Raw genomic sequence first — 14,173 nt, forward strand, 5'->3', positions numbered from 1 at the left:
CAGGGTTTAAACTTTAGATCTCCAGGTCTAAGCCTGGCAGGTCTTGACTCTTGCAGACAATGTTATCAGATGGTCATGGTACAACCAGAGTCTATCAAGAGCAATGCCAAGGTAGGCTGGATGTGGATCACGTTTCACTGGGCACCCGGTCAGAGAGGCGCTCAGCTCCCACGTCTTGCAGGCGCTATGGAGGTGCAAAATGCATGAAATTGATTTTGAAATGTTCAGCTTCAAGTGCCAATTACAGCAGTAGCTGAATATAGCTGCCAAAGCTGAATTCTAGATGTCCTTCAGGGTAGAAAAAGCTTGACACTGAATGTCTGAGCAAGTCATCTGTATAAATGAACATTCAGGGTAGAATTTCAAGAGCATCTTAATATACAAGTTAAAAACTATTGGTGCTTGAGTGGACCTGGAAATAGACCACTACGCTGGAGCTTCCAGGACCTGGCTGGGTTGTTCATATACCATCTGAAAAGTGTTGCATAAAAGAAATTCTAGGAGATGAACATAATGAGTATGGGAGCATTGTTGGCAATTTCAAATCTATGTCATGCCATGCCATTGGCAGAAACCAGACCAAGGAACATGTCTGTCATCTTCATAGTTGTTCTGCTACTAGACTTTGGTGTTAGGTGTCAACAAAAAAATGAAGTATTGATGCCAGAACACAAAATACTCTTTGCAAAGACAAAGAGAGCCATTGGAAGAGGACCCATCCCACTACTGTAGAAGAAACCACAATCAACCGTCTGGTTTATTCAGTGGCAAGGTTGGGGCAGTTGTGGTGAGGCTGTTTTTCAAGGAGCTCTTACATTCATTTCATTTCTTCCATTTTGTGCTCTCAACTAAAGGGACCTATCCAAGTTTTAAGCAGATTAATTGCAACCTACCTGGGTCCAAAACCACACTGACTTTGAGTTGGAGGTCTTTGGACATCTGGCAGTGGTGGGTGCATGCTGCTCACATGGCTAGAAGTAGGTGGTCCTGTAGGACAATCCTGGGAATAACCCTATAGTTGTGAGATATCAATGGTGCTTGCACATATCTCTTTGATTAACTGAGACCCTGTTTCTACAAGGTGCAGCTGAATTCTACAAGTCTGCTGGTTCTTTCATTGAATATAACAACAAACCTGACATTTGGAAGAGTTTTTTCTATACCTGATCTGCTGGTGGCATCCCAGAAATCATACTAGAGATAGGTCTTCAAGAGCGATATGAGAAAGAGGGAGGTTTGGGGTCTTAAACACATCTTGAGAGAAAAGTACAAGGGCATTTGAGAGAAAAGCAGGGAAAAGGGGGCTGCAACTCACAGCTTGTTTTGTTCTATTGCTGAGTGGAGCTGAGAATAAATTCCTCCCTCCCTGGCGCGGAGGCTTTCCCAGCTCCATCTGGTTTCATCGATTCTGGTTACTTTGTCTGCAAATTCATTATAGTGTCCTGACATCTTCCTGGTACTGACAGCTCTGACCTGTAACGGGCCAGACCCTCACCTGGGGCAGATCAGCCGGTGCATTCCTCTGTGCCCAGTAGATTTGCACCAGCTGGGAACAAGGAGCTGGTGCCAGGAGCAGGGCACGCCAGGACGTCCCCGTTGCAATTGATTTTGCATGGGGAAAGCTCACACTGTGCTGTGATGGCTCATAGTGCAATGCTCTAAATTAGCTGAGAGCTCGTGGGCAGCCTGGGCTCGGTGTGTTAGTCAGACAGGGCAGGAGTTTACCCTGGGGGTAAGTGTGTGGCCTCTCCGTTGTTTAATTTTTATAAAAAAAAAAATAGCCAAGCATGTGAGATTTCTGCAACTGGGTCCCTGTATCATCCCCTTGTTCTGTTACAGTCATTGCTGAATCTCCAGGTTGTCCAAAGAACTCTCTGTGCTCCTCTTGGTTTTAGTTTGAAATTCTGAGTATCAAGCACTTATTTTTGTTATAAACAATTTGTATTTTATTAGATTGAAATTTTTGTTCTTTTTTGATGTCAGAAAGCTAAAAAAAAAGCTATTGCCTTTTAATTTTGGACTCTTTCTTCTCCTGTTTCCCATCCTTTATCTTGTCCTCCCCTGTTTTTCTTGGTGACATCAGAAAGCAAAGCAAAACACAAAATGTTCATTTTCCTTCCACATTTAAAGAAAATGCAACATTTTGAATGGGCTCCAAGTACGTTTTCTTTTTCCAGAGGAAGGCAGAGTTAGACAAGGCAGTCACATATTATGTATTTTAATGGGACTACAACAAGCAGATACAACACAACCGTCTTTTGTATTAGGACAGGGGCAGCGGTCATGACCTGGGATCCATGGGCAGCCTCTGTGATATTCAGACAGGAGTTACTGTTGTGAATTTTCCTTTCCGATGGATGTATGGAGAGGGCTGAGCAAAGCATGGCTGTGTCAAGAACTGAAGGTCCAACAGCGCCGTTCACAAACTGGCCAGGACTGGGACATCAAGGCTTGGAGCTCCCTAAATGTCAGTGGGATGGCCCCATGTCCATGGAAAAGCCTGATAAACTCTGCCAGAGGGAAAGCATGGGAAGCTGAGGAAATAGCATTGCAGTGATTCAGGGACTGAAGTAAGAGTATGTGTCCCAAGGGAAATTTTATGGCAATTTCACATTTATGCTGTGGTGACTCCTGGAGTCTTCCTCCAGGTATTGGCAAGGCTGTGCCCAAATGTGCAGCTCATGCTGTAAGCTTGGGATTTTGCTCAGCTGCCATCCTGATCAGGGAAGGATGCAGAAAACCAAGAAGCCTGTGATGTGAGTTAGTCCAGTAAAAGTGCAATAGTGAGCGCTCTCAGCTGGCTGCTTACTACAAATAGATGAAATGTCCCAATGGGACGAGGTTCAGGGAAGCAGTTTCTCAATACCTTGAAGGATGGCCCTGTAGGACAGCTTGCCCTGGCTCCTACAGCAGAAGAGGCTCTTCTTGGCTGACCTCTGAGGGGGTCTCCTACAAGGCCAGGGCTCCCCAGTTGCTGTGGGATGAGGGACCTGATTCTCTCCCACATGCACGTGCTGAAATGAGCCAGGCTTGCTTGGGTGCAAACATGCTGGGGCCTCCCTGAAATAGTGGGGTTGCTCCTTACTTTGTATTCCGTAGCACATAAGCAACCCAAAAGAAATGCAGCCCTGTCAACACTTTCCTAGTGATACGAGCTTATTTTTTTCCTGCCTCCCCTGCTGCATTATTCACGACTGTAAAATATTCACCAGCCTCCCCTCTCCCCCTACAATGCAAAACAAACCCCCAAACAATAATTCAAGCCCCCTTCCTTGCAAAAGGCTAGGAAATAAATTTCTTGCTGTGGGTTGTTTTTATAGTGAGCTTTCGTAGCTAGATTTAATCATGGAGGCAAATTTCACACTGCCTTGAAACGGACCCATAAACTTAGCTCAGCATCAAATTCCTCCTTCCCAAGCCTGCCCTTCCAGCTCTGCTCTGCCGTGTCCCCAGCTTCACGGGGCTCAGAGGAGGAAAGCTTCGCCACCAGCCAAACCACAGTTACAGTGTTTTTCCACAAGAAAGGCCAAAGCTGTATAGATCGTGCTAGCATTGTACAAGCTCCTCATTGCCACCCGGAAAGGGTTGAATCTGGCTTGAGTCATCCTTCATTGGGCAGGGAGTCCCTGGCAAGATTGGGCATTGCTCTCAGGGGTAGAAGTGGTGCTGGGGAGGCAGGGGGATGCAGCAAACATCCATTTGGCCAGGGTATGGGTTTCGTTTGCTTTGAGCACGGGCAATTCTGTGGGCATTGCAGTGGAAGAAGGGAAGGTGGAAACCTGAAGTCCTGTATATTTGCCAGAAATTGCCTGGTCAGTCCTAGAGGACATTGTGTTTTATTGTGTGGCAGATGACCATAAGGCACCGCAGCATCCACTGCGTCTGACCTGGGTCCAAGGCACTCTCCTCCTATCCTGGGAGAGCTCAGCCAGAACTGCAGATGGTGAAGGTGCCCACCAAGAGGAGAAGGATTGCTGCATCAGCTCAGAGACTGAGGCAGTAATTTGGGTCTCACAGCAGCCTGCTCCCTTTCCTGGTTCCTCCTTTTTCCCCATCAGGGCACTCATGGGACTGGATCTTCCAGCAGGCAGTACCTTCGCCAGAGAGAACAGCAGCCATCACCATACTTCCCTTTCAGAGGGGCTGCTTGAGTGCTAAATTTTGCTCACGTTTAACTCCAAGTGGATGGGGTGGTGCAAAGAGAAGGTCCAACACATGCTTGGAGAGGTGCTTCAATCCAGGCAGCAGTGTAGCTATGCTCTTGGAGCATGGATACATTTGATGAATGGAGATGTGGTGAAATCAGCCTCTGAGCCAGGGACATTATTTATCACCAGGGAAGAAGAGGTACCTGTAGGACCTGTAGGACATGTTTTATCCTCTCCCAAGGTGAGCACGGATGGGGCTGCCTGAATTCCCCTGGCAAGCAGTAATTGGAAGGAGCCCATTGTGTCTCACTGTGGTGCACACCATGCAAAATGTGTCTGCCTCCATCTCACAGACCCCAGATGAACCTTTCCAACCCATGGTGAGGTCATCTGGCCACCTTCTTTAGTCATGGGTACATGGTTGCTGGTGGCTTGCTCTTCTGGATGACTAATAACCCTTCTGCAGCACATGACCCTACCAATACATTGGAAAGGGAAGAATCACCATAAGCTCTTTCCCTTTTTAGTTTTAATTTAAAATTACTTATTAGCTGGGAAAATATGCCCGCCTCCTTGGATAAACATACATTTTAATACATTGCAATGAGCAAAGGGGGAGAGATGGAAGTTTCCATTGACTTTATTTTGTTTTTCTGGATTATAAAATATTTAAAAAGCATAAATAAAATGCTCCATTGCAAAAAAGCTGGCGTGTATTTCCAAAGCAAAGCGGGGAATGGAGCTAAATTGAAATATAACCGTCCTGGGTGATCTCTTAAAGTGAAACCAGTTTCAATGGGATTTAAGTGCCCACAGTCTCCCTGCTTGAATATTTATGTTCTTATGGAGTGTGACACATTCTTTCTTCCCCCCTTTTTTTTAATATTGCACGATATAATGAATCAGAGTCTTGTAGCCACTGCAGTGAATTTATGGTGCTACGTATGTGTCATGAATAATGTTGAAGTTTCCTGGTTTTAATTAAATCTGTTCGTTTGTGATATTGCCATGTTGCAAGAATGCAGCAGGAGGCATTGCCCACAGGGCACACCTCTGAGCCTGTGTCAGTAGACACTGGCCATGACTCTGCCTCCTCTTTGCAAGTGTTGGTTGGAACCAGAAATAACAAGACCTTGGCTTTTTGTGTGTCTCCGTGGCTCTCCTTCTGTCCTAACATTTCTCAGTCCTAACTTCAGGCATCTTGTGGCATCCCAAAAGTGGTATTAGATCCCTGTTGGGAAATGTTACTGATTGCAACCACATAAATAGCAAATTTTGTGGCATGGACACATACCCACCATATATTATAATGATGTGACTGCAAGCTCATTGTCTCAGTAACGTGATTCAAACCTTCCTTGTTAGAGAAGTCTACTTTAAATTTTCCCCTCCTCTGGCTTTTTGAGGAGTCTTGGTCTGACTGTCCAGGAGGCAGACTATCTGCCTTGCTGTTGACCTATCCCCTGTAGTAACCAGACCACTGCAGTTGCAAACTTCTCATGGATGAGTGTTTTGTAAATCATTTCCTCTCCAGAAAAGCAGAAATTTCTGACTCATCCTATTGATGGGCTCCCGTATGGATGCTGTCTCACAGGCAGTGGCTATTCCTTATTACTGTGGCCAGGTTGTAGAACTGATGGATGATAGCTCCAGCACTGCACAAGGGCTTGGTAAACGATGATAATCACAGGGGACATTCATGGTGTAATTTTCATTCCAGGTGCTTAATAAATAGGCTTCTGGGACTGCTGCAAAACCTTTCAAAAGGTTGTCACAACAGATCTAGTGGCAGGGAACAAGCAACCTAATAGATTGACATCTAATGGAAATGGGAAGGGCATACAGGCAGTGACAGCTCTCACGTTATAAAGACTGAAATCAAGTGTCACAGTGCCACTGTGGTTGTATACATTGGTTGTATACAGAGCCAGGCTCTGGTCATCATGGCTTGCTGGTGCTCTGAATCTCTCCTTTCTTGAACTTGGATATAGTAATAGATACAGAAAGCAAACTGTACGCTTGGCAGCATCCCAGTGTAGTATTAGCAGCAGATTTACCAGGATATCATGTCCAACTCCAGCATTCACCTGTCCTGAGAATGAAAACCTGGAAGATGTGCAGAAAAGATGAACAACATCATTTGAGAACTGAGGAACTCATCACACAGTGAACTGCTGTGAAAGCACCAGTCTCTTTCTTCACATATTCATGTTTAGTGAATATGAATATTCACTTGGGAGCCACAGGCAACTTAAAGGTGATAGAGGTGAATTCAGTGAAATTCAGTGAAATTCAGTGAAATTCAGGTGTTTGCAGGTTGCAAGGTGGCCAACTGCACACAAAGTACTTACAACAGACCGGACAGAGCAGTGGTGGATCCAGATTTATTCCTATATTTTTCCATTAATTATGAGGAAGGTGAAGTTTGGCAGCACTGGCACCCTACACTTGTTGCTCTCTTCACGTTGGAGAGTCACCCTCATCTAAATCACATGAATATGATTCTGTCACTTCAAAAGTTCCTATTTACAGTCTCATGTTTAGCTTGTTTGCTAAAATATTGTCACTAAATTAAGGCACAAATTGATACCTACACAACTTTCAGAAGCATCTTGAGTTTTCCACTGAGCATCCTTGTCCTAGAACTGACCAGAGCCAGTGCTGTCCTGCTGTGGCTCTGGCCCTGCAGAACTGAAGCAGGACACACCAAGAGCATTATGTTACAGGACTTCCACTGCTGTGAGATAAGAGTAGCCAGGCTCTGCCCACTTCTACTAATGAGCCTTTTATTTTTCCTTGGTTTCTTTTCTGGTGTGATTTTAGGAGCACTTCTGGAGCTTGGACAAGACAGAAAATAAGATTCCACCACAGCTTATCTTCCAGATCTGGGACAATGACAAGTTCTCTTTTGATGACTATTTGGGTAAGTCAGGAGAGTTTTTTGGCTCCATTCCTGCTGATGCAGACAGGAAGGAAAAATATTATTGAATCATTTCAGGATATGAAGAAAGTGTAACGACCAGTTTAAGCCACTGAACAGGATTCAGTGTCAGCGTTAAGTGGTTTGTATTCGGCAGATTTCCAGTCCCAGCCTGCAGCAGCCTGTTCCTGGGCTGACATATTGTTGAGAGCATCATCAAATCCAACAGGCCACCACCTTTCAGGAAGGCCCCAATTCTCTGTGACTCAGCTGAGTCTGTGCTGAAATGTGCTCATCAGGGCTAACCGTGTATTTGAGCTGAGACCACCAGGCAGGATCGCTGTCTTGACTTGCCTTACCTGGGATATTTGAACATGAACACAGCTCAATCCAACACTTGCCTTTTTCAGTGATTTCCTCAGAAATCTAGGTTTAAGCCAAGAAAAAAATAAACAAAAACATCTATTAGGAAGGATAACAGAGCCATGCAGCAGATTATCTATGCAGAAGCTGGAGGCTCCAGCTTTATGGTTTTTTTGATTGGATCTTGTTCCACCTTTCTTTTGTCACTAAAAAAAAAATTCAAACATCAAAAGCTTCACTAAGGAAGTATGTGATCAAGATTCTTTTCAATCTTGTCTTTGATTATGTCAGCCGAGTGCCAAAATAACCTCTCCAAGGGGTATTTTCCAGTTCTGGCTCTGCACATCATGAGCTCTTGACTGCCAACCCTAATTCTTTTTAAATTCCAACAAACAAAAGTGCTCTTTGGCTTTTGTAAACCACTTTTCACCAATGGACCTCAAAAGTGTTTCACAACAAATCTGATCTGTGCTGTTATTGTCATTGGTTGCAAGAATCTGTGGCACGGAAAAGCTACAAATACAAGCACAGTATTGAATGTAAGTCGTTCACAGCAGTAAAATGAAAAAAGCTCCTGCCCCTCAGCTGAGCCACAGGACCAGACCCTGTGTATGTTCTTGTCCGTTCACAACCATAACGTAAATTAGTGTAGCAATGTAAATTAAATACAGGCTCTTTCAACTAACACTTGGAGAACTGAGCTCAGATTTCCCAAAGGCTAGGTAAATGTGCTAATTACTGGATCACTCTGTCTGAGAAGGAAGCTATCATTTTTGTGGGATATCCTTCCTATTTAATCTGCTGCAATTACTCACCTGGGTGGGACAATAAAATAGCCTATTTGGAGATCTGCAAGCCTCCTGCCCAATGCTTTTATATTGACTGGGCTGTGGGCGCGTACAATTTGAGTTTCACCAAAATCTCTTAGTCTTCATTAAAAATCTCAGCCTGCCTGGTTGACTTCAGTGCAAATTATCCAAAGTTATAGCTGTGTAAGTCAGCAGATGTTTTTCAGCCTCTTCTAGAAGGACTTCATGGCTCAGGTCCTCCTAAGGGCAGAGCTACTGGCTAAAACTAGCACTATGCTTGAAAATAGAGCTACACTTGAACTTGCTCTCCACCTTGCTGTATGGGTGTCTGCCCACGCTCCCTGAGGCCAGGAAGGTGCCACAGTGAATATTTCTTCAGGGAAAGAGCCCCCATTTTAAGGACCTGTTACACCGAGTTGTCTTCCCAGTAATGTTCCTCTTTGCAGGCTCCATTCAGATGGATCTCAACAGAATGCCCAAACCTGCCAAGACTGCTGAGAAGTGCTCCTTAGAGCTAGTAGATGAGACCTTGTCTTCAAGTCGCTTTGTGTCACTCTTTGAGCAGAAAACTGTCAAGGGATGGTGGCCTTGTGTTGCTGAGCAGGATCAAAAGAAGATCCTGGCGGTAAGGCGGCCTCTTCACATGTTTTCTTTGGGACTCACTCAAAGCATTGAGGAGGGATGTGGCTGAGTCAAGCGCATGCAGGATGCCATGGTCAGGGCAAGGAACTCAGCCTTGGGCTGCAAATTTTACAAACTGGACCAGCTTTTATCAACAGGATGTTTTCCAGGATTTGTCCAGCATCATGCAAATGCTTCAGAATAAACTATTTTTTCTGTGGGATTTTTGACGTGGTTTTTGGAATGTGCCACCTAATTTGACTCCGTATCACATCTATTCTTAATGACACTGTGTTGTGATAAGTGCCAGGGAAAGATTTCAGCTGTTGGACTGATATAGAATTATAGAATTATAGAATGGTTAGAGTTGGAAGGGACCTTAAAGATCATCGAGTTCCAACCCCCTGCCATGGGCAGGGACATCTCCCACTAGACCAGGTTGCTCAGAGCCCCATCCAACCTGGTCTTGAACACATCCACAACATCCACAACACATCCACAACTTCTCTGGATAACCTGTTCCAGTGTCTCACCACCCTCACAGTAAAGAATTTCTTTCTAGTATCTAATCTGAATCTCCCCTCTTTCAATTTAAAACCATTACCCCTCATCCTATCGCTCCACTCCCTGGTAAAGAGTCCCTCTCCATCTCTTCTGTAGGCCCCCTTCAGGTACTGGAAGGCCGTTATAAGGTCTTACATGTTTAAATGTAAGTGTATGTGCCCCTGTTGAAGTCTTTGGCAACTGATCAATACATACAATGAATTAAGTCGTTCAGCAAAAGACCCTCAAGTCAGTTGCCTAAGCTTAGGTGTCAGTGACATTTGAGATGTCCTGGGATATCTGTTGGGAATATTGTAGTGGACAGGGGAGGGATCTGGATTAAATCCACTCTTAGTGGGCTCCTCATGGTCCTTGCTTGTAGTGGTTGGGTTATGCTAGAAGTACTTTTTTTTTCCCCAATCAGTATTTTGCATATACATTCATATCTCACCTCTCCCTTTTTTTTTTTCTTTTGTTTGTTTGTTTTGTGTTGTTTATAAGTTTGTTTTTGTTTAACCCACACAGGGCAAATTGGAAATGACTTTGGAAATTGTGGCAGAACAAGAGCATGAAGAGCGGCCAGCTGGCATGGGTCGGGATGAGCCAAATATGAACCCCAAGCTGGAGGACCCCAAGTAAGAGCGTTTTGAATGGAAAAGTAACCACTGGGGCACAGAATTCTCAAGGAGCAAATTGAAAATCTGGGTTCCCTGTTTGAGGTCTGCTGTCTGCAATGGGCTTGCTCCCATGTAGGCTCCATTTCTGAACTGCTGATTCTCAGACTGTATGAGCTGAGGCAGTCCAGGTGGCTGGGATGCTGGTCTGGGCAACCAAGGAGGGAGTTTGACATAGTCTACCCAGAGGGGTGTGGATTTGCAGGTTGAGAAGCCAGCGTGTTACACCAGGGCTTGCTCATGGGTTTGGGGATCCAGGAAGGTGAAACTACTGTGAAACTCAGAAGTAACCTCAACTTTGTTTGGCTCCAGGCGCCCAGAGACCTCCTTCCTGTGGTTCACCTCCCCGTACAAGACCCTGAAGTACATCCTGTGGCGGCGGTACAAGTGGGTGGTTATCCTGGCCATCGTGCTCTTCATCTTGCTGCTCTTCCTGGGAATCTTCATCTACGCCTTCCCGGTATGATGGGTGCAGGAGGGGACAGGGGGGCTGACTAAGTTCTTAGGTGTTCGCCAGGTCTCTGTGGCTGAGCAACCTCTGTGCTGACCGAGAAGGTCCCATGCTTCAAAGGTCCCATGCTGGTCCCTGGGGAACAACCTGGTGGACCATGATGTGTCATAAAGAGAGTCTGTTTCTGGTCTCTGCTACAGACTCACTGCAAGGTGCTTACCTCTTTGCATTTTAATTCATGTCTAATTGATTGTTTTCAAAGAAGTTGGAGCAGCTGATATTGGAGGTGTTGCAGGGCTGGTGGGAAAATCTTCGACAAACATGCAGCCTAATTAGCAATGCAGCCATTTTACAGGGCAAAAAACCACACCGATCTGTAATTGTTTAAAGATGCAGGGGAGTTTATAAGCATTTGGGCAGCCCCGTCTCTCGTTATCAAGGCTTGGAGGATGTTATACCAATGCAAAGTCTAAAATTAGAGGGAGGGTTTTCACCTCATTAATCAAGAAAGTGGCTTTTTCTTACCTTACTATCAGTTCCACTGGCAAAACAAAATAAATAAATAATGGAGCCCTGGCCTTCCAGTTTGGCTTGGGATGGGGTTTTGTATCCTCCTCTGTTTCTACGGCACTGGAATAATTCATGCCGGCTCTTGGATGCCATTTCCCCTCCTCTCAGACTGATAAGAAAAACGACCCGCCTCTCTCTTTCCAGCACTTAACAAATTCTACTTCTTGTATATAATTTTTTTTTTTTTTTAAGAAAAGAACTCATTGTGGTAATTTATAACTTCATGTGAGAGAACGTGGCTGCCTTTTGCAGATGGCTTTGTGTGCTTGCAATGTGCAACCGAAAAGCGAGGTGTGGAATTTCTCCTCGCCATCGTAATCACTTTCAGATGATTTCAAGTCATGCATGCTTGGTTGTTCCCATCTAGAAAAAAGGGAATGGAATTAGATCATGGCTCTCCCCTTCTCTCTATCCTTATATCCATGGGAAGAGCTGGAATACTTCTCCTGCTGGAGACATGATTCCTGAGCTGCTAAGTAGTATGAAGGAGGAAATAATTGTACAAGTGCAGATTACTGCTGCATTGCCTCCTCCCTGCCCTGTACTTGGAGCTATTCGTGGAGACTCCCCTTTGTGTCAAGTAGCAGAAACCAGGCCTTTTTGACCAAGAAGAACTCAGTGTTTCCCTGAAGCTGCAAGTGGCTTTGCATTCATTCCAGTGGTATCACATAAAAACAATGTTGAGAGAAGAAAAATTCGCAAACTATAAATATTGATTTACACTCATTATTACTTGGGATTTTTCCCTGTTCCCTAGCTAAATGTTGTTGTATTTAATTTCATTTTGGTCAGGTCAATTTTTAGTCATATTTTGAAAAAGTAAGGCCATGTTTCATGGAATTTTTCTGTTTTTATGTATTTGGCCAGCTTCCCCTAGATTTTTGAGGTCACTGGTTCTGTATCTACTTGGAGATTTAGTTCTTTTCCCATTTCATCAGGCACTAAATTTGGCAATCGTGCTGCTGATGGTTTGCTATGAAGGATGCCCCTGGCATCCTGACCTTTGGCAGGGCTCACGATTACATCCCTGACTAAATGCATGGAAAAAACAATCCCTCCTCACCTCTGTTCTGATTTGCGTGCCAGGAGCATGATCAGGTCCCATTTAAAATAAGGACCTTGCTGCATTTAATGCTGTATATGTAATCTTGCCACTACATATGCAGTTTTGAGGTACCACGCTGCACGTAGAGGGTTTTGTGTGTGTCCTGCCCCTCTCGTCCTGGGAAAAGAGGTGGGTGATGGGAGGGAAACCTGAAGGGAATCCGATAGGTTACGTGGAACATCATTCTGAGCAGGAAGAGGTTAAGGAACGGGGATGCTAAGTGGTGCATTCAGAGGTGAAGTCACTATTTTCCTGCTTCTGTTGCCCTTTTTGCTATGGCCTTCCATGAAGAGCTCGCCCAGAGCTTTCTGCTTGTTGGGACCTCCGCTGGGACCTCCAGGGTGCTTCCAGTCATTGCTTTCCAGCAGCTAGTCCTTGACTCAGCAGTCAGCTTGAATGCCCTGCCTTCGCCTTCATACAGCCTCTCCACCTGGGGATGTTGTGCACCATGCACCACATGCTGCCACAGAAGTCCGAGCCCTGCCTTTAACTCTTGTCTTGTTTGTACTCTGCCTGAGAATACCAAAGGAAGAGATCTTTTACCTGAGAAATATATATCCAAAATACGCCCTGGAAAACTAATGGTACCATGAGCTAAGCTAACTGTGCATAGGTCAGCCTCCATCCCATCCCAGGCAGAGAGGAATCTCACCTGAAAACAAACCCAGGGAATTTTCATCAGCTCTTGGTACAAAAATGGGATTTTTTCTTAATTTATTCCCGTTGCCCTACAGTGCTGAAAGCTTCCAGCCACAGCCCCAGCTTTGTGGTCAGAGTAGCTGGAGAGTAAGAGCAAATGTCCCCTTTGAAAGCTGTGTGCTTCCACCCGAAATGGTGAAGGGCTGTCTTGTGGTTCTCTACAGTAATGCCCACATAACAGTGGTTCAGGCTTTTCAGTGAAAATGAAGAAGCTGATGTCTTGGTCTTGTTCAGAATACCCATCAAGAGATGCTTTACATCCCAGGGAACTATTCTCCCTATTGAGGTCAGAAACAAAATATTCTGCAAAATATTATATGCCAGTATTCTGCAAAATATATATGCCTTTAGAGCTACTTCAGGGGATCAGAAACCTTTGAAGATTCAGTGCCTTTGTGCTTCCCTCATCCTCAGGACACAGAGTATATGTGATTGATCATGGGCTGGAATAAAGATCTTCCCATTCCTCCTCTCAGGTCCTCTTCAAAGCCTCCTTCCCAGGGGAGCTTTGTGCAACCAACAGTTGTTTTCCAGCCAGAGAAGGTGCCGTGGCTGCCCCAGTGGGATCTGGGGTCCCTGGAAGGAGCAGGGGGAGATCTGCAGAAGTGGGGAAGGGTCTGGAAGTGCTTTGGGATTAAGAGGAGGTTCATCAGGACCCAAGGGGAGCTGGGAGTACTGCAGTATGGGAAATTTAGGCACAAGTCCATAAGAAATCAGTCATCATTAGCGCAACTGTTTACAGAGCAACTTGTTTTAGTGGGTCAGAGGCCATTTCCAACTGAAAAGCTTTTTGGTTTTGGGTGGAAAACTGCACGGTATTGCAAATTTCCATAAAAAAAGGTTGTCTAGTTTTACAGAAATGGGAAAAAATGTTGAAAATTTGATATTCTGAGGTTCTTCATTTTTTCATTTGGGCTCTTCCACCCAGTCTTAGTGTCAGATTACTCACTGGTTTGCCTTAGCTTTCTTTGCAGAGTGGTTGTCATTATGGTCTGTACAAGCTAGGACTCTGGGAACAACATTCCCTGGATATTTCCTATATGATTTCCTCAGATGGTCCTTAGATTTAACTTGACATCAGAAGAGTCCTTAAACAACAGACTAAAGTATAATGAGACCCAGTAGCTGGAGGTTGAAGCTAGAGGAACTATTCCAGTGGAAATAGGTTGCTAACTTTTGAGATGAAGGGTAATTAACCATTGGAAAAATTTGCCAAAGGTTGCGGTAAATTCATCATTGCTCATGGCATCCCCGTATCGAGATTGAATGT

At 44.8% G+C, this 14,173-nt stretch overlaps 1 protein-coding gene across 4 annotated transcripts in view; it reads left to right on the forward strand.

The window, feature by feature from the left end:
• DYSF (dysferlin) overlaps positions 1–14,173 on the forward strand; it is a 105,242-nt gene that overhangs the window by 85,796 nt on the left and 5,273 nt on the right. For all 4 annotated transcript variants that reach the window (XM_074148316.1, XM_074148319.1, XM_074148315.1 and 1 more), the window contains 4 exons: positions 6,972–7,071; positions 8,687–8,865; positions 9,930–10,039; positions 10,391–10,538. In XM_074148316.1, the coding sequence (XP_074004417.1) occupies positions 6,972–7,071; positions 8,687–8,865; positions 9,930–10,039; positions 10,391–10,538 (537 nt within the window). The remainder of the gene's footprint in view (positions 1–6,971; positions 7,072–8,686; positions 8,866–9,929; positions 10,040–10,390; positions 10,539–14,173) is intronic.

Source organism: Numenius arquata, chromosome 5, assembly GCF_964106895.1.
Source record: "Numenius arquata chromosome 5, bNumArq3.hap1.1, whole genome shotgun sequence".
In the NCBI taxonomy this organism is placed as follows: domain Eukaryota; kingdom Metazoa; phylum Chordata; class Aves; order Charadriiformes; family Scolopacidae; genus Numenius; species Numenius arquata.